This window comes from Varanus komodoensis, unplaced genomic scaffold (assembly GCF_004798865.1).
Source record: "Varanus komodoensis strain SLA01 unplaced genomic scaffold, ASM479886v1 scaffold4, whole genome shotgun sequence".
NCBI classification, from domain to species: Eukaryota; Metazoa; Chordata; class Lepidosauria; order Squamata; family Varanidae; genus Varanus; species Varanus komodoensis.
Window position 1 is genome coordinate 21,574,237 of NW_025335941.1, and position 21,117 is coordinate 21,595,353.

A 21,117-nucleotide genomic window follows, 5' to 3' on the forward strand; every position below is an offset into this window, starting at 1 on the left:
TTACATTACTTATCACATTACACAAAATGCAGTGTAATATAACTGATTATTAATAAGCTCTTCTACCTGTTTTAAACCACAAGGACAGGTATGCTCAGAAAGCAGCCTATTTCTGCATCATTCTTCCAATAGGTAAAAGCGTAGAGCTTTATTTATATATTTATAACATTTGTATGCCACTCAATCATGCCACAGCACCTCTGGGCGGCTCACAAACACAAGATTAAAACCAATTAGCACATATTAAAATAAAATATCAATAAAATACAGACAGGATTACAAAACAAAGGTCAAATGGCATTAATTAAAATGTTTTTTTAAAAAGGAAGGTCTTCACCTCGCACCAAGAGAGTATAAAGAAGGTGCCAGGTGAATCTTCTGGGGGACAGCATTCCAGATATGGAGCAGCTGAAGAAAGGCCCTATTCCTAGCAGCTCTGGGAAAAGACATCCTGTCTCCTGCAAACCCTTTACATCACAAGGTAAAATAGAATGTACAGGCAATTCTTATACATGATTTTACAAACTGATATACTTGCTGTGTCCATCTGTAAAGATATACCAGCATATGTCTCAGAAATCTTTTGATAAGCTCCACCCCTAACTTCTTATACTTGGGAAAAACCTAATTTCAACACTAAGGACTTAACAAACTCATTTCAAGAGTGTTCTTTTCCTCAAGGACTATCCCTAAGAGGAGAAGGGGGCTTACTTGAATCTAAGTTTCACCCAATAATTTAATATAATTTTATATGCAACTCCTTGTTACTGCAGCCAGTTAAAATGCTATATAAATCTTATGTGACTTAACTTAGGAGTAGATACTGAACCCAAAGCCCTAGCATAGATGCAGTCACCTCTGTCAATGTAGCCTTTGTATTTCCCAACACCATGAAAGTGAAAAAAGACCCAGAGAGGTGCATGTAGAGTTTTCTGCTCTAAAAATGATTTGTGTCATGTGTGAGCTCAGGGGCTAAACCGTATGGCAGCTACATATCCTACCATGGATGGCCTAAAACTGTTGAATAAATTGTGTTACCTTCAGACATTGTTCTCTAATGGGGGGGGGGGGGGCGCACTTGAGGCCTAAGGGCCAAACTGACACTTTATAGGCCACATCCTTTCCTTCCACTGCCAATGATTTGGTGATTTCCTAGCTTTTTTGCAGTTCCCCCCACACTCATTTTAAAAGGTTCAAATGTCTCTTCTGAGACTTAATTATGGGCAGTCTGTGCTGTAAACTGCAATATAATGATGTGCGTATTTTTGGACCTACCCCTTTTGATTGTGACCTCACCCACCACTGGAATCCAGCCCCAGAGCGCTTCCCTGAGAATCAGCTCACCCCTTGGACTGAAAGTGGTTTTCCACTCCTACTCTAAGGGGTAGGGGTTAGGGTTTCTGAGTTTGTCCCGGCCCCAGAAAATGCTTTCAAAAAATATTCCCCATCTGGCTGGATAGCAAGTCACCTCTTCCCCACCCAGGTAGGGAGAAAGCCGTCCTTTGAAAGGGGTGATCACACCTGATCCATGCTTTGAACAGGTGTGCCCTGCCAGAGAGGGAGCACTTTGGATGAGCAGATCTTGCTGCATTCACACTTTCAAAGGATACCCAACACATTTTGCACACACACGTGCACAGGGATAATGCCCATTATTGGATTCACACTTTAAAAGGATACACCACACATTTAGCATGCACACATATGTGCAAAGGGGTAATGCCCACTACTTGCTCTGCTTTTGTCCCTAACCATTCTGGCACATTCTACCCACAGTGCAGCTTTAGGTAGTGAAAAGATACCCACACCTAGCTTAGATTCTAAGGAAACTCTAATGATTCTTATAGCATTCTCTTTGTATACTGCCCTATATGAAACTAATTATACCCCTAGAAATTAATGTAGCTAAGAAGACCCATTAAAATATAGCAGATGGTCCAGAACCCTTATCCAAACCACACAAAGACATACCCATGAATATCCCATGACTAAACATCTGGTACAAATCATTTTAGCAAAAATAACATGAATGATTTATGCAAGAACATATGCCTTGTATTAAACGCATACATTTCTAGCAGGTCCATTACTTTCTTCTCTTAAAATTATATAATGAAACAAATAATGACAACTATCCTTACAGCAAAATTCAGGGGGAAACAGGCATGCAGTGTTCATAATAAATTAGCTGTCTCTGTTTTGCTGTATTCCAGCTTCTGCTACCATTTCATAAAACATGCCTTTCTGTTGTAACAATCTGCCTGGAGTATCAAATTCAGCAATTCTTCCTGAGTCAAGAACAAGCACCCTGCAAAACAGTATATTTAATGGGAAACACTATTCATCTATTCTGAGACAATCAAAGAAGATTTAGAACTGACCCAGTCACCAAATAAAATTTTTGCACCAAATAAAATTTTTAACAAGTTTATTAAATCCTATGTAAATCCTTGTCCATAAAGCTTTGAAGGTTAGCTTTAGCTTCAAGGGAAGGTGCCAATGACTCAGTATTAGATGAACTGTGAACTCTCTGCGAAGAATGGCCCTGTTTTCAATCTATTTAAGAGGCAGGTCCAATCTGAAGAAGCGTCATGTAAGAATACACTCAGTTTACCTTCTCAGAAAGCAACAATAATCTATACTGTGGTTCCAAACCAAGATGGGCCTCTTGCTTCTTTAGGGCTGGCCCTGCTGTTAGGCAAAGTGAGGCAGCTGCCTCTGGTGGCAGTGCCAATGTGTTGGACAATAGTAATGTATGCCAGGCAGACTACCCAAACCCCCCCAAATTAGTTTGCTGCCTTAAGGTGCAGGGGAGGGTGCTATGCTATTTCCTGTATGGAAAGATGACTCACCCACCAGTTTGGTTAGTTTCTGTACATGAAATGGGGAAGGCACTGTCTTGTCTGTGTTAGGCAGCCAAATTTCTGGAACTAGTCCTGAGTTTTACAGATATTACAGTTGGCATGCTCCACTGAATTCAGTGGAGCAACCTAGAATTCAGCAGGTGTCAGGAAATCTACTTTTTGTCAGCAAATCATGTTTATAAAACATGTCGACTTCTGTGTATGGAGTGGCTTGTTTGCTCTACTGAGCTGCCACAAACTGCTCTTATTGATAATGCGCTTTATGTAGCAACGTAGTTAAAAAAAGTGTGGAGGGGTGACAGGGGAGGGTTACGCAAACCAATTGTAAGCATTTACCTATCAGAATCCATTATGGAATGCAGCCTGTGGGCAATGGTCAGTACTGTGCAGTTATGAAATTCTTTCCGGATTGTAGATTGCACTAGATTATCCGTTTCAATGTCAACAGATGCTGTCGCTTCATCCAGGATCAACACTTTTGTCTTCCTTAACAATGCACGAGCCAAGCACACAAGCTGTCGTTGTCCAACGCTATTAAAACAAAAGGTGGTTTTAGTCATGGTGTCTCATAAAATTCCTAGAGCTCAGTTCAGCACTAGGTAGTTGCTAGCTGCTGTCACTGCTTTGGAATGGAACACTGGCTGCCTGGGACATTTCAGGTGCTAACCTAGGGATCCATATGCTTGGGATCAATTAAGCATCTGACTACAGAGTGTTACAACTTATCAAAGGCACAACAACTCCTAGAGCAACCCTAACAGTCAGTGCATTGTCTAGTTTGTTTGTTGCCTTCAAACAAACCATCCCAGGGGAACAGTTTGGGGTTGCTGAACATTACAAGTCATTTTGAGTTGCAACTCACAATGAACTGCCACATACAAACCCAGTTTATATGTCAATGTATTCAAGACTGGAATGGGGAAAGAATGAGGCAGCCAGACAGTCATGCTCTAGCATCATGCATCTGACCATCTCAGGATAAGGGAAACTGAGTAGAGATGGAGCCAAGTCCAGAAATGTTCTCCATTCCCTCACCTTCTCTACCCCCTGCAGAAATGCTGTGCAGTCTGCAAGCAACCTTAGCTAGACTGATTGGACTTTACAGGAATGGATTCCCAGGCAGTAAAAGTCATTCTTACCCAGTTTCTCATAAGAGTATATGCACCACAACAGCATTTTGAAACACTAAGATTAAATGAAGCAGCTAATAAGCAAGTGGAGGTCACAATTTTTAAGTTTACATAGCCCACCCCTTATTATGGTTTAAATCACACCTCAAGTTTTCGCCACCCTCAGAGATCTCATGTAGAAGTTTCATTGGGAGTGACTGTACAAAATTCTTCAAGTCACACAATTCCAGGGCTTCCCACAGTTCAAAATCTGAATATTTTCCAAGTGGATCCAAGTTGGACTTCAGTGTCCCTGAGAATAAAACTGGATCCTATGGAATAATATCTAGGTGATACTTCCATGTAAGCAAAACAGTTTTTAATGTATTTATATAAGAATTGACACTTAATGTTTCATCACTGAAAAATGATTTAACAGCAGGAAATAATTATAAAATACATATATTCATTATGCCCAATATTGGAGAAATATACACTCAAATGTTAAAAAGGCTTAGAACAGGAACAACATTATAATGGATTTTGCTTGTTGGATAAGCCCATAGCTTTCTAAGAAATTCTGTAAGAGGAATGCTAGCTAGTGAGGAGAGCCAAGTGTTCTTCACTGGTTCAGTTTTTAAGTAAGCCAGAAGGTAAATGTGGGAAATGTAAAGTTAAATTCCCTCTGAGATCCAGGATTTTAAGAGACTCCACTAAGTTCATTTCCAAATACAAGTTCAGAGAGATTTGGAAGCATTCAAAGAATTACTGTTCCTTCCATGCTTTGCAGTGCAGGTTGGGGGCAGGCATATCAAGAATCCTTGATTACAAACTGCTGACAACTATTTCAGCATTTCTTTTTTTCCCTATTCCCACAGTTATGTTACTAAAGCAAGAATGGACAAGAATTTGTACCCTCCCAGATCAAGATGATATCCACGGCTCCCATGATCCTTTATCATTAGCTATGCTAGTGGCTGATGGGAGCTGCAGTGCAAAGCATCTGAGGGGCCACAAGTTACCCAACCCTGAAATAAAGTATTTGATTTCATCCAAGTTGTACCAGCCGAACTATTAAAAGCAAAATGAAATCTACAAGGTGAATCTAATGGATAAATTTATTGCAGTAAAATACTGATGACATTCAAAAGTCCTTTTTATTAGAAAGTTAAACTTCTTATAATCTTCCTAAATGATATCAGTATGCTAAAAGATGCTAACCTGTGGTATAATGTTAAGGTTGCCACGCAGGTCATGCAAACCAATTGTTGAGATGTCAATCCCATCTATGATTATTTTGCCTCCAGCTCTTTCTAGTATTCTGAATAGACTGTTTGTTAAAGTTGATTTGCCAGCTCCAGTTCTTCCTATGATCCCAATCTGGAACGAGATTGCTTTTCAGAAGGCACGCATATCGTTGTTCCTTTATGCAGATTTCAGAGCATTAATACAGTTTCACCAAATTATTTCAACACAGGTAAAATAAGATGATACAGTGCAAGATGAACAACAAAACAAGCTTTAGAACTAGAAGTCACTGAACAGAAGAACAGGAGGAAGTTAGTGATCACCAGCAGTAGATAAAAAGGGTCATGGTATACCAAGCACACAACCCACCTGCACTGCTTGGGCCTGGAGGGAAGGCTGCAGAGCTCAACAGAGTGTACTCAGCCATGTGAATATAGATTGTGCTCTATAACCTGAACCAAGAATGGATTGGGTGTTCAAGGGTCAAGAAAATGATGCTGGTGTGGTAACTGTGACAGTCTCCATTGTCATGCCCCAAGATGTGCCCAAAATTGCAGGCAGCAATGTTCATTCATAGCACCGAAACAAGGCTAAGAATTTCCCTTCCAGCAGCAGCTGATCTTTTGTAAAGCCAGTGGGTCTTAAGCTCCCATTAAAGACCAAGCACTCCACAATATTTTGCATGACAACAAAGAACAGCATATTACTGTGGACAAATTCTACTTTCCACAAATGCAGTTGTGCCTGGAGGGAAAAGGCAATTCTGAGGGAGGTAAAGATCATGTCAGCATCCCAGTTAATAGTAATTGAAAAAAAAAAAAATACCGGTGCTGCATTTGTGGGAGCCCTCATCCACTACACCACTGGGTGCAAGACATTAGGCTGCCAAATCTGCTAAGCTTCACATTTGTCACAACCCATAGTCCTATTGATACTCTAACAGGTACATGTCCAATTCATTTCAATGAAGGAGGAATGTGAAATTTAAAATTTGCAGCTGTCCAGTAAAGACAACAGGCCAACATTTTTAAAGACGGTGAAGTTCAGTGCCTAGAAGAAATCACTGACATGGAAGACATCAACAGATGCTTCTGCAAGTAACATTGACTTGCTCTGTTCCAGCAACTAGCATTGCAAGAAAAAACCTCGTTGCAGGAGCAGTGGGGTCCATGAGAACAACAGGACATCCAACCATTGTATTTTATTCAGTACATGTTACCTTCTCTCCTTTGCAGCTTTGAAATGATATATCTTGTAGAGCTAAGCCTAGATCTGGCCTGTATCGAACTTGGTAACTGACAAACTGTATTATTCCTTCATTGGGCCATCCCACAGGTGGCCGCTTGGAAAGTATCCAGGGTGCCTGAAACACATAAACCACAAAGTGTGCTGTTCAACAAGGTTCAACTTTCCCCCACTCCGCTCCTTTCCTCAGCCTGTTTTTCATAAGAAAGGCCAAGCTTAAAGCTACTAACAGAACTGAAAAAGACAGTAAAATTGCTACTAAGAGGTAAGCCACTGGGTCTTACTTCCAGGTAAATGCATATAGAATTGTAGAGTGAACTTGTGAAAAGTTTGCAGCATTATAGTTTCAAAGCTCAGCTGAAAAAGAAAAAAGGAATCCATCCATTACTTATTAAGAGGAAGCACTATTTTTTCACTTTAAAAATGCCAGCTTAAAATCAGTCCACTCACTATTTTCATTTTAAAAATTTATTTATTAAAAGCTTTTATATGCCATCCTATTATATAAAAATCTCATAAAATTTTTTATATGCTTACCTCTTTGTCTATTGTGGCATATTCACAAACCCTCTCAATAGAAATTCCATTTGTTTCAATTTCACAAGCTTTGCGAACCCAAAAATTCAAACTTTGAGTTATCTGAAATAAATATTTGTTTATAAAACTCATTGCAATGAATTGGGCTCTGTTAAAATAATTCTCACTCCAGAAAATCACTGTATAGAACAAGATATAGGACAAAGTGTTTTTTCATTATTCTGAAATGCCATATCACCAGCTATTAGGCATATTTATAAATAAATAAGTTAGCTAGCTGCTGGAGACAGGTCTAGTTCACACTTAGTAACAACACAAAGTAATTGGTTGTTACTTGACCCAGAATTTACTCATCATTTGTCTGCTATATGACTTCGCAAAGCATAGGTTGCTTTTTCAGTTCCTGGGATGTTTGATTCCCTCCTCCTTTACCCACTGCCTTCCTGCATCCCAAATGTCTTTGCAGTGCTATACTACTCTGATGTAGAACATCTTGGAGTGGGGATGGGGGTCTTCCCCAGTGTCTCTGTAGCCTGATTCTGGCTTTGCACATAACTACCCATAGACTAAGGTCATGGAGAATAATAAATCTGGCATTAATTCATCAGTGATTTGTCATGCACAAACAGGAGTGAATGGGAGCACTGCCACCAATGTACTCCTTGCACTTTTAATCAATGCTTGTAGGCTGCACTGTGTGACATGTAAAGTAGGAATGCTGGGTTATTTAGTGACTAAACAACTCAGAGGTTAACCACTGGGTTGTTTATGGAGTCCAGGTAAATGCATTACATTCAAGAACCCATAATCTGCCTAAGTAGGTTGTAGACTAAAAGCAGAAGTAGTTGACATGCCTGTTCAACACCCCAACTCTCTTCTACTCATACAAACTATAACATGGGAAATATACGTTGGCACTTCTTGCATTCATTGTGTCCCTGTAGTTAGTTTGGATTACTAACATCACTATTATATTTTCATTTCCAAAAAGGATTCCCAATAGTTTTCCTGACAGGAGATAACAAATATATTTCTACAAGGTGACATATTTAAAGTTGTAAGAAGAAGTTTACTGAATGGAAAGTTACTGGTCCTGCATACTGGAATGTCACAGAAGTCCTGCAACCCTGCTTATAGATACTACATTAGAAAAGAAAGAAAAATTACTTACATTTAATGCATAGGATATTGATAATCCTATTGCTGCAGAATCCACCTTGCTGCCAGCAAACACTGCAAACAGTGCAGCGAAAAACACCATCAAGTTGCCCAGAAATTCAAGTCTGACAGACAGCCATCTGTTATAAACATATCCAGAAATACAAAATTGAAATAAATGCTTGACATGTACTGAATAAATCTATTTCACAAATATTATGACCACAGAGTTAAAGTCTCCTATATTAAGCTTCTATGTGATTACAATATTTCCTGCTACTAATCATATAATAAGCAATTAAATCTTATTTTTTTAACTACTCTCTAAAGGTCAAGCCCTTTCTGATTTGAGTGCAGTGGTATCACTTTAGTAAATACAATTGATCAATTTGATAGGACACATAAAATTACATAAGCATATTCAATGCTTATTTCAGGAACATAGCCAAACTTAAGTCTTTTAAGTTCTGTTATGTTCAGTGGTAGAGAATAAAGAAGGTATTGCACTCTCCCACTGAAACCAGTGAAACTTAAATGTACTTAACTTGGGTTTGATTACTGTTTGCACAAGCCTGTGAGTGTTTACTGAAAAGTCAGTTCCACCAACTTCAATAGGTGTTACTTCTCAGTATGGGTGCCAGAGTGCAATTCTAGAAATGCACACTGCATATATATAAAAGTTTACTCTCAAGTAAGTCCACTGAAATCATTGTGACTTAATTCTAAAAGTGTATCAAAGGGCTGAACACAGATACTCAACCCCACCATGTTTTAAAGTGCCAGAGTCAAAACATATTAAACTACCCTTAAGTACAAAATGTTGCAGTGTTATGGTAATACCTGTTTGAAATCACATTGTTGTAGAAGCAAACCAGGTTCTCATTGATCACATCTTTGTTTTGATTAATAAATCTTTCTTGATGTCCAAATGCTCTGACAGTAGAAACACCTAAGAGTGTTTCACTGAAGTGTGAAATTATAGGTGTTTGTGACGCTCCAGCCAGCCGTCGGATTTGTCGGGAACTAGCAATATAGTAGCGCTAATAAAACCACACAAAATAAAACAGAGGTAAGAAGCTGCCATACACATTCGGAAAACCTAGTGCAAGTTTTCCATATTCTGGCCTAAGGAGTGTCATATCAAGGAGACACAATATACATTTTATGTAGGCCAATAATATCACCCCAAACACTATCCCTATTTTATCAGTGAAGTTTGTTAATGAAACTGTTTCTCTAAGGGAACATGAAAAATCTTTCTATTGGTGTGGAATCACTAGTTGATACACATTCTATGGACCTGCATTTCTTTCTTTTAATCCTCAAAAGGGAACTGTATCTGTGAACTGTAGGTGAATTAAAACCCTCATGAGCACCAAATTACATAGTTCTGCTCATGCCACTTTTGAAAAGTTTGCTGCATGCACTAAATCATAATCCACAGTTGTAGTAAATGGTGATACTCTGCCTAGGATGAAAAGGTTGGTCAGTTATATGCAAAGTCACAAGGCCAACTGGCCCTATGACTATATTAGATCCACCCAGGGTTGTTGTAAGGAAAATAATGGAGCTATGAAAGCCACTTTAGGTTCCTCACAAGATGGGAAAAGGGAGGGATATAATCGCAATACCACTACCACCACACAAAGCAATGCTACAGGAATCTGTGGAGATATGTTCGTTTTTTTCAATTACCTCCTTCCAGAGCCAATCCAATTTGGGATCACATGCATTTAAATTGTGGACAAGTCAAGTCCACATTGTGTGATGTTTAATTTGGCCCTTCATCTGTACTGGGGAAGTTATATATTTACAATTACTTTCACACCACCTGATCTGCAACTTAATTACTGCCCCAAATGGAAGGGTGTTTGCAGAAGAAATGCACTGCTAAACGATCACCATCTGATAGGATTACATGTCTCTGGGTCCATTAACAAGGTTAATAGAGAGTATTTGCCTAAATCCAAGGATTTGTGACCTAAATATCCATGTGTAACCCAGCAGAGTTTGGGGGATCTCAACATGAGAATAATGGGCAGTATCCGGTACTGTGTTTGTGGCAGTGGAACCCACTGTCAGCACAATGGGAAACTAGCATTCCTAAAGCAACCAGAAATGAGATGAAGCCTGAATTTCCAGACAAAACAAGTAGGCAAAGCTATTGGAAAGGAGCTCTATTGACATTTCTTGTTCTGAAAACAAGCACTTTGGCTAGAGTCCAGATTTATTCTAGAAGTACTGACTTCCTCACAGTACCTGGAGAAAATTAATTTGTCCAGCAACAATCTATTGTAAAGCAGAGTATTTACACAGGTGGGTGGGTCTTGAATGGGCAATTAATGCCCATCAGTTTTACAAATTACCACCTACTGGTAGTCATGAAACTTCCAGAACTGGTTTCTTGATATGGATCAAGAGAGTTGCCTGAATTTGTGAATTCTCCTTGGAGGAATGGTTATAAGGAATGTCATGGTGGATATCAGCTCTTCAAAATTTACCACTATACCATTGGATGTGACAAATCTAACTGAGGAACTGCTGTGTGTATGTGTATATACACACACACACACACACACACACAATGTGGAGAAGTTGCTACATGAAAGCTATTTCAGCTGATCTGAACTTGGCTGAACTGCAAGAATACTGTTTGGGACCAGAAGACTTTCTAGCTCTTCCTAATTTAGGATTAAAATGCCCTTAGCATTGTGAATAGCCACTATTCTTTGCATTATGCAATGCGAGTCAACTGCCCCTGAGAAACTAATTTCCTTTCCTTTCCCTTTCATCACTGAAGAAAAGCAAGGCTACTGTGGATTATTCACCCCCCACTTAAGTTTCATGAACTTACCTGAATAGTGAAATATAGGTATCCAAGTGGAACTACCACCAGTATGAACAGAGGTGATACAAACACAATCACAAGGATTGTTCCAAGAACATCCAGTGTACAATTCAGCCAGGTCCGTAGATAGTAATGGAAACGTATGTCAACTATAAACATGTCCTAGAAAAACACACAACATTTAGTTGAAAAGGTGAAAGCTCAATTTTCAATGTATCACCAGGCTTATAAAGCAGTCCTCAATGGCCAGAAGTCTTTCGGGTTGGCATCAGAGCTTGAAATGTTATTAAAAGACAAGTAGTCTAAACATGGTAGCAAATTTGGACAATAATGGAAACCATTTTAAGTGCACTTATCCTTACTTCCCTTTCAGGATCAGGTTGTAGACAGTCACTCAACCTACAGCAGGGCATTTATACCAAGATCCTTGACTGCTGCCACATCTTCCTCCAAAGTTTGATTCTGACAATGTGTACATTGAAAACTTTCAACTTCAGCCTACTCATAGTCCAGAAGAATATTCAGTAAAGGTAACAACTTCTGGGGGTGTACCATAAGTCAGTATTTCTACCTCCCATCACAGAAAGGCAAGTTCAAAACCTGCTAGCATGCTATCTTTTACTGACATTTTCGGATTAACAGAAGAAACGGCAAAAGTCACCCTATGCATCTTTCCCTGCTAGAAGATGCAACAGTATTTCTTGCAGTGATAAAAATGTAAGAACCATTCACCCTGCAAATGCAAGCAGTGAAGGATGAGTCCTTTTTTCATGCTCCATGGTTGAGAACCAGCACCTCCTAACCCACATCCCAACAAGTTGGTACTAAAACTATGATTATTATTTGCTCTTTACCTTAGTGAATCTGTTGATGATTTGACCAAGAGGATTAGTCTCAAAATACCGGAGTGGAAGGTGCAGCACGCTATCTAACATCTGATGATGCAATGCCCGAGAGGCACAGAGAGATCCTCTAGTAAGCACATATGCACCACAGCAAACCAAAAGACCTTGGGGAATAAAAGGAAAGACAAAATTAAGGTTGTTCAGGAGAAGGGGGACAATTTCATTTCAAAACATTCCCAATAGCAGTTTCTCCTTTCATGCTGTTTAACAATTAAAATCTTCAAAAAATACATTTCTTGAGGCATTGTGCAATGAAAAAAGGTCATAATGCTACAAATAAAATCCCAATAAAGAACAACCAACAATATAAAACTAACGAAAATGCCAACAGAACATAAAATGTAACATCAGGAAGAAGGAAAACTGCACTGAATAGACCAAGTAACACTAAAAAATACTTTAAAAGAATGAAAAAGACTTAAACAGTCCAGGAGTACACAAAGATCTTAGTTTAATGCCAAAAACAGAGCAGTGTGGGTGGCAGAAAGTTCCCTTGAGGGCGCAATCCAGAGGTGGAACACCAGTAATTGAAAGACTTCTCTTGCTACCATACACTGAGTTTCAGAATGAGGGCTTCTCTGGCAACTGCTCTTTTTGATAGCGGCCTGCTACTGGAGTCTCCTGATGTGCACACCTGGCATGGGTGGGTTGTTGTGCAGGATGGCAAGCTATGGCTGCTTCAGATAGCAGGCAATGTGACAAGAAATTCACTCATGGTGGCTTCTTGGTGAGATGCAAACAGGACAATTAACCATGCATCCTCGACAGCTCTAGGGAACAGCTCCTTGTATCAGGCAAGTATCCTGATGTCATCTGCTTTCAGATTTCCCTGTAAGTTTAGCTGCAATACTCAAGAGGGCTGTGAATGCATTTTCCCAGTTACAGCATAGTGTTCCCTTTGTAATGCACAGTCTTTTGGGTGGCTTGGTCTTCAATGGGCAATCAAGACCCCAGAGCTTCCAGAAGAACTGCTAGAATTGGTTTCTGAACTGAATTTCTGAACTCTTCTTGGTGGTGTGGTTTTGGGCACTATCTTAACAAGCATCTGCTCTTTGAAATTTACAACTACATCAGTTAGTTTGTGATCTTGACAAATACAAAAAACTTGTTTGCCATCTGTAAATGGCGAAAGAAGGGCCAAGTCCTCCAGAACAGCTGTATGACATGACCCCTCAGACTACCATTACAACCTAATCAATCCAAATATTAGAGGTTATTAAGTTTAGGAATGCCAAAGCAGTAAAGTTTGGTAAGCTAAAAGAAGTGGTCCAGTTACTCATAAGCATAGACTTACCCTGTATGAAACCTAAGAGCCCATAGATACTGAGCTTGTGGTTTCTTAAGTGCTTCCATTCGCCAAAGTCTTTGATTTGTTTTACTTCTGTTGTCCATGTACTCAGCCACAGGTTTTGTCCTATGGCTGTAGCATTTTGACCCAAGTAAGCTGCTGTAGTTAACCACATCCACGACCAGCCAAAGGCTTGTAGGTATTTCAAAACAATTGAGAATTTCATCTGAATGTAAAGAGATACACACCAAAGTTACCCACACACACAAAGACAGATCACTTTTGGGAAATGAATTAGGTAAAAAACAAAAATCACAACCCTAATCTGCAGATCAAGACTATGGTTTTCCCAGCTGCAATGTATGGCTGTGAAAGCTGGACCATAAGGAAGGCTGAGCACCGCAGGACTGAGGCCTTTGAATTGTGGTGCTGGAGGAGACTCCTGCCAGTCACCTGGACCGCAAGGTGAACAAACCGGTCAGTCCTAGAGGAGATCAACCCTAACTGCTCTTTAGAAGGCCAGATACTGAAGATGAAACTCAAATACCTTGGCCACCTAATGAGAAGGAAGGACTCCCTGGAGAAGAGCCTAATGCTGGGAACAATAGATGGCAAAAGAAGAAGGGGACGGCAGAGGATGAGGTGGCTAGATGGAGTCACTGAAGCAGGTGGTGTGAGCTTGAGTCAACTCCGGGGGATGGTGGAGGACAGGAAGGCCTGGAGGAATGTTGTTCATGGGGTCGCGATAGGTCAGACACGACTTCGTGACTAACAAGAACAAATCTGCAGATCTGCTGTCTCAAGTGAATTTGGATGGGAGTGAGGGACTACCTTCACAGCCCTCCATGGACAAAGATCTGCCACTGAAGGTAGGCATGAAGACTTATGTGTTCCCAAGAGATTCTGGAATTAGGTCCATCAACTATGCCAATCTGCAGATGGTGTAGCTCTGCTGGACCAGTTTTCTGGAAAACTTCCCCTGCACTTGCATACATCTTCCACCCGGGCTGGCTTTGAACAAGCAAATTATTCACAACTTAATTCCTTCAATTCAGGTCAGGGTTTCTTTATAAGATATTTATACTTCCTAACAGGGACTGATAAATTTGATTTGGCATCATGGGATGTGAGTCATGATCCTCAAAATTAAATTCTCCCATTCTCTAAATAGCTGAATTTATTGTTGTTGTTTCATGTATCCTTTCCTCTTATTTTAACTGCACATCCTATTACAGAAATATGTAAATAACTGTTAAAAATACTTACTGTACCAGTAGCTACTTTTTCTTTCTTCATGGAGAACATACTCCTGTGATCAAAAGAAGAATTGAAAAATGTAATTTTACATTGAAATAAAAATAGGCACAGAAATTTGTCTTTAACTTGTGCATTTTCAACTTGTGACTCCACTGATTATACAGTGACTACTTCCCTGAGGGACATGGAATGCAAACTATGTCCTAATTTCACACTAATTACATGGGGAAAGGATTGGAGAAGATAACCCATGCTGGTGCATAATCACAACTAATCATAACTAATTTTCTTGAATATCCACACTAAAGTTTGGACCATAAACAAAAGGCACAGCCACTTGCATAAGGGATAGAACAGGAATCTGATTTTCATCTGGCACATCCCTTCCCAAACAGTTTTGGGGAGTGGAGGTTCTCCAAATGCTTAGAGCATTTTTTAAACACAAAAAAGCAGCAGGGGAAGACCAACCCACATTTCACTGAAGAAAATGAAGATCTTGCTTTATATTAATATAATATATAAACAGTAACCACAGATCCAAATCAAATTATTCCAGTTGGTGAGGAAGCAGTTTCACTAAGCACAGCTATCTTCCCAAATCATTTTGAGTATTAAACTGTTTGGGTGTTCCACTTTTGTGAAGAACTGTGGCCATTAAAGAATGATTTTCATACACTGAGCCAAAAACTTCATTTCAGAGCTGCTCCTCCCAGCCCAAATATTGGGTATGGGGGTAAAAAGAGAAAAATCTGGGCATGTCAGGGATGGATGGTTTGTTCCAGGTATAAGGCAAAAGAGTAAGTTCATAGACCTTCAGCTTTTTCACACTGGCCACCACTGGCACTCAGCTCTCTACTGCACAGGTGAGATCAGCAGCTGGTACCTCTTTCAATGCTACACCAGAAGCATTATGAACTGGCATTTTGGCTGTTGCCCACCCACCCCTTTACATATCATATGCACTGGCTCTATCAGTTATTTCAGAGTACTCACTTCTCTTTACACTGCAGATGTTGTGTTTCCTTTGGTATTATATGGTCTTTGATTTTAGTATTTCCTTTTGGTTCTACAAGAAACAATGTTTTTTTAAAAAAACTGACATTAATGACCCAGTAAAAATGTTACATCGTACAAGATCAGAACTAGAAATGCACCAGCCAAAGAAATCCAGCACTAGCACTGCTTTGTGCAAGAACTGCAGAAGAGATTGTGTGACACTGGGCAAGACATTATGCAAACAAGTGGAAGCACTTCTGCTTTTCCATTTTTTGCTTGCATTCCAATGGATGAAACAAATTGACGCAGTTTGAACATTACACCAACTCCTTGGTTTTTCAACCCAGGAAAAAGCAGGGCTGCACAGTGGTAAGGGCACATGCTGCCTCCACCACACTCAGCACTTCTGCTTTCAGCCAGCTGCTTTCAACCCAGTCTTGGAATTGTGGGTTTTTCAGGAACAGAGGAGATCGCATGCTCACTACTGTGCAGCAACAACTAAATAATCCATGCCTGCTATATGTAAACTGGGTAACTGAGTGCAGTCAAATGAAAAGATGGAAAAATGAAAACAGGAAGTCAAACCAAAAACATTCAGTTAGATTTGTCCATTCATTAGTCAATGATGTTGATGAACACATTATGATTTCCAACACCATCACTGCTCTTAAAATTTTTGTTCTAATCCATTTTCTACTGGACAGAAATGTACTACCTATTGCAGAAAGCTGATTTATACAGTCGATTCTCAAATAGCAGTGACTGATGTTAGCCAGCCAGAGGAAGGTATGGCTAAAATATCTGGACTTTGCCACTTAGACACAGCAGATCTGCATAACAGCTTCTGAAATTCAGCAGTGTAAAGACTCAAACTGTTAGTATTCTCCAGTTCCAATGTGGAAAAGAAAATCATCTTAAGCAGTAACACAAATGCCGCAAACTGGATACGCCCAATGTATGGCTGGACAGCAGGATCACACCTTACCCTCCTGCAACTGTGACTCTTTCCCATTCAATGTTGTTATAATGTCTAACTAATGAGACTTATGGGAGCCTGTACAGTGTGATGTTTCTACGTACTGAACATTGAGTGGGGAGGTCTGGGTTCAAATCTCCACTCATCCTTGAAGCAAACTGGCTGATGCTGGACTGTCACCCTCTTTCAGACTGACCCACCTTAGAGGGTTGATTGTAAGGATGAAAGGGAGGGAGAGACATGTATGGCATAAGAGCACAGAATAAAAAGTAGTGGGTTCCTATCTGCACAACACAAAGACACCATCATTCCTCCCAAAAATCAGGGGTGCAAAAAAATATCTGATCTAGAAAATAATCCAACCTTATGGAACTGGGGGGCACAGCAGGAAGGTGCAGGAAGGTGCTACCCTGCTGCCACACCTGCTTTGGTTTTATCCAGTTTGAGCAGAAGATTCAGTTCTCACAAAACAGAATCATGAAAATTAGCATGTACAAATTGACTTTATTTGCTCACTTGTCATCGAGGGGGTTTCTTCATTATCCTTTCCTCCACCAAAGGCTAGAACAAGCTCTGCAAAGTTTGCTCTTTTAGACAGCAGCTCTGCATAACTCCCCAGTTCAATAATTCTACCGGCTTCCATCACAACTATGATATCTGACTGAGGCAGGAGTGTCAGGTTGTGTGTCACTAAAATGCGAGTCTCAGGAGAGAGAAGAACAGTGTTTACATTCTACATCAGCTATGGAGAGACTTCAGGCTTGCAAGATCTGCTCCCCCCACTTCTGTCTTTTTCTTTATTCGAACCTAGAAATCTACCAACTGGTGCCAGGTTCAAATGACATCTACTGATAGTTAAAGAATTCTGAGCCCAGAAATGTGTTTTAAGTACCAGAAATGAATGCAGCTCACAGTGCTCCACCACAAATATGCATTTGTTTACCCCAAGCCTTCCTCATTTCAGTAGCATATAACTTAAGGAAGGATGTTCATCATGTGAACAACTAATTAGGAGTCAGAAATCCTTGCTAATTTACTGCAAAGAATGCAGAGATCTAATTCTACCTCACTCTGTTTTACATCACAAAAGAAGAATGCCCAGTCCAAAAGCAAAACTAAAGAAACCTTCTTGCTTACCTTGTTTTTCAACAAGCCTGAGGGCCCAATCACCTCCTCAAAAAGATGCTTCCCAACATGGACGTCTACAGCAGACAAGGGGTCATCCAGCAAGTAGAGATCAGCGTTGCTGTACACAGCTCTAGCCAGGCTTACTCTCTGTTTCTGGCCACCACTTATATTTACTCCCTAGAAGGAAAAATAGCTATTCAAAGGCACCTATACTTTAAAAATTAAATTTTTGCCTACTATTTCTTCATTGATGTAGCAAAAACAGGACATACATGATCCTCTATCCCTAATTGTTACAATGTGATATTTGTGTTGGACAGCTACTTTCATTTCCCTGTTACGGTGTTTAATGTTTACATTCCAGTATAGATTTTAAACTTCCAAGCAATTTTTAACTTCTAACCCTGAAAATAAAGGAGGCCCATCCTTCTACTACAAGTTGCAGCAAGTTGTTGAATTCTGGTTGCTAAGATGTGCAAATACAGCTAGGCTAATAAATCTTGTTTTGTTTTGCTTTGTCAGCAGACAACTGGGAAACAGAACCCATTGTTTGTTGGTTGGTTGTAAACTCCAGGTTATTTAAATCATCACATGTAAATACAGAACTGCTGGTTGTTCATAGGATGTTTCTCCAGGCTAAAGGGGTGACAAGCAAAAGTGGAAAAACACCTGTTCTTCATGCCAGCATTACAGTATCGCAAAGGCATCATGTGGAATTGGGAAGCTACTACACTGAGACACAGGGAGTGATACAGCAGACAACTTTTTTCAGTTTTCTGCCAGTCAAGCCATAGAGTAGGTAAGCAAATAATTGATTACTGTGTTGCAAAGACTACCAGTATGTAGTTTCAGCTCCACCAAGAATAAATATCAGTACCCTGTGATTCTGAAGATCACTTTGAAAACTACTAGGGACAGATTCCCAATACAACTTAGTTACCCTTTGTACAATTTAATTTCCAGAATATTCAAGCCTTGCTTTGCATACTGGGATATCTTTACTCACCCTTTCTCCAATTTCTGTTTGATCCCCAACTGGTAATTGTTCCAAGTCTGGCAGCAAAGCACAGGCTTCCAAAACCCTTTCATAATAGTGCTTGTTCAATTCAGAGCCAAAGAGAATGTTTTCTTGCAATGTGGAATTCTGTATCCAAGCTTGCTGGGACACATAAGCCACTGAACCCTGAATGCAGAGGATGGTGGGGGAAGAAAACACACACTGAAATATAGAAGTTCTGAGTGGGATTACAGGAAAAGAATGTACAATCAGTCCCCAACTTACAAACATCCAAGATACAAACAACCCATAATTATGAATGAAATTCCATAAAGCCTATTAATTTAAAAAATACTGTGTAAAATCATCATCACCAGAGAGAGAGAGAGGAAATGAAAGGGGAGAGGGGGAGACTCCCAAAGCATGCCCTCCTTCTCTTCCAAACCAGAGAGGGAAATCTCTTCAGCATTTCCCTGCTGCAAAGAGGAAGCTCTGGAAGGTTTGGGGGGTGGGGCAGGGCTAGAGATAGTCACTTTTTTTCACTTTCATGGGGGCCCTGTGCCTGCAACCCCCATGAAAATGGAGGGCCAACTATATGTGAGCTGACTAATGCATACATTCAGCTTACAAAGATGAATTTCCATTTTCTGAAGAATGGAACTCATTCATAACACGGGGACTGCCTGTATTAACCAAGGTGTTAAAGAACAATATAAAATTGCAATAACTTTTCAAGGCTCCAATAAGCAGAGAAATACACTTTTACCTTCAGCAAACATATTTACAAATGAACATGATCTGAAAACAAACTGAGATCACTTTACTTTTCTCTGTGCAATTCCTTCCATTTTCCCCATTTCTCCAAGAATGGCAGAAAGCAGAGAAGATTTTCCTGCTCCAACTTGGCCCACCACAACAGCCAAGCAACCTTCTGGAATATCGAGAGTCAGTCTGGAAATATTTAAGGAAACAAATACTGAATTTATCCCTGTATCTAAAAACATACAGAAAAATATGTTTTTAGTGCTTTGTTTGTCCTTTCTCATCAGTCACAGCTTTCCTGCTTGATCACCTGGGTTGCAAACAGATCACAGGTGTCCCATCTGCCACAGCAGCCATTCATGCTCAAGGTTAACTCTGCCCCACGACATTTGACTTCTGTCCAGCTCTTTTGCATCAAAGCTAGGAGCCACCTTCCGTTTCTCCCAAATTACATTCCCAACCAACATTATTTTATATCACATGATCCCTTCCTCATCTTCTTGAAATCGGCTTCACTCCTATGAACCCAGTGCAGCAAGAGCTACAGTTATTTCCTCTTGCGTGAATTGTGGGGCAGAAGAGCTTTCATGGGCTATGGGACAAGCATATTCCACCTTGTCACACACTTATCTTGGGCACATCTACTGAAAATATTGAGGCATATGAAACTATGCATGGTGTGAGACATGTAAATAGGGAGATATTTTTCTTGCTCTCCCATAACTCTAAAATTTGGGATTGCCTCATGAAGGTGACTGTGGGGCATTGTGGAAGATACAAGCCAGAAAAAAGGAAGTACTTCTTCACACAGCACATAAACCATGGCTTTAGTTATCACAAGAGGTGGTGATGGCCACCAAGCTGTAGCAATGTCTTTCCCATAGGCAGCTGGTTGGCCACAGTACAATCATAAAGCTCCACTAGACAGGCCTTTGATCTAACCCAGCATAACAAATCTTATAATATACCTTAAGCCATAAACCATGTCTCTGTTGAACTGTTTACTGTTAAACCAAAATATAAATGTTTTAAGATAGCATCCATACAGAAACTGGCAGTTCCATATTTGTAAGGGCATATATGCAATATATAGAAAGGTATTGCCTGGGATGCAGCTCAAATCCTACTGGTCTTCAAGCAGGATGGAAACTAAGCTCCCACGTTTCTCCTGCTATGCAAGCTTAACTTTCACAGTACTTAATGACCAGCAGATGCAAAGCTAAACCACAGCTCTTGTGGCCAGCATTTCCATAGTCCATCACCATCTGTCTTGGATGCCAGAACCACCTTTTCCCACTGCTGTGCAAAGCACGGATGGGAACATGTGTTCTTCCACATGTCGCTAGACTGCAGCTCCCATGATCTGTCATTACTGGCTATGCTGGCCAGGGCTGAGGGAAGCTGTAGTTGTTCATCATCTTCAGAGTCTTATGTCCCTAGTAGTGCAAAACAGCAAAGCAGATATAGGGCTATCAGAGCTGATGTTACCTGGGGAACTGTCTGTTGGATCATCCAAAGACGTGCCTTCTTAAAGGCTCCTTCTCTTCCAATCTTATTATTATTATTTATTTATTATTATTATTTATTGGTTTTAAATTTTTAGCCAGGATGAATCCAGATTTTATATGTACCTATCTGTATGATGTTTATGATGTTGGAAGCCGTCCCGAGGCTTATGCGAATGGGACAGCATACAAAAATTCCAAATAAATAAAATCCCAGATTTTTTATCAGATGCATGGAAACTCACCATGTACACTCAACCCACCTTCCAGAAATTGTCCTCAGTGGACCTTATC

The 21,117-nt window shown here is 40.1% G+C and overlaps 1 protein-coding gene across 1 annotated transcript in view; it reads right to left on the reverse strand.

Annotated features, from left to right (window-relative positions):
- Nucleotides 1–257: 257 nt before the first annotated feature.
- Nucleotides 258–21,117, reverse strand: part of LOC123029138 (multidrug resistance-associated protein 1-like) — a 35,845-nt gene continuing 14,985 nt past the window's right edge. Inside the window, exons 10-26 of the mRNA XM_044441756.1 lie at nt 19,381–19,593; nt 18,566–18,742; nt 17,569–17,736; nt 16,948–17,134; nt 15,453–15,525; nt 14,469–14,511; nt 13,209–13,428; nt 11,864–12,018; nt 11,016–11,171; nt 9,002–9,201; nt 8,175–8,301; nt 7,004–7,105; nt 6,441–6,584; nt 5,195–5,353; nt 4,139–4,305; nt 3,201–3,395; nt 258–2,308 (exon numbers count right to left, since the gene is read on the reverse strand). Coding sequence (XP_044297691.1) covers nt 2,185–2,308; nt 3,201–3,395; nt 4,139–4,305; nt 5,195–5,353; nt 6,441–6,584; nt 7,004–7,105; nt 8,175–8,301; nt 9,002–9,201; nt 11,016–11,171; nt 11,864–12,018; nt 13,209–13,428; nt 14,469–14,511; nt 15,453–15,525; nt 16,948–17,134; nt 17,569–17,736; nt 18,566–18,742; nt 19,381–19,593 — 2,610 coding nt within the window. The 3' untranslated portion in view covers nt 258–2,184. The remainder of the gene's footprint in view (nt 2,309–3,200; nt 3,396–4,138; nt 4,306–5,194; nt 5,354–6,440; nt 6,585–7,003; nt 7,106–8,174; nt 8,302–9,001; nt 9,202–11,015; nt 11,172–11,863; nt 12,019–13,208; nt 13,429–14,468; nt 14,512–15,452; nt 15,526–16,947; nt 17,135–17,568; nt 17,737–18,565; nt 18,743–19,380; nt 19,594–21,117) is intronic.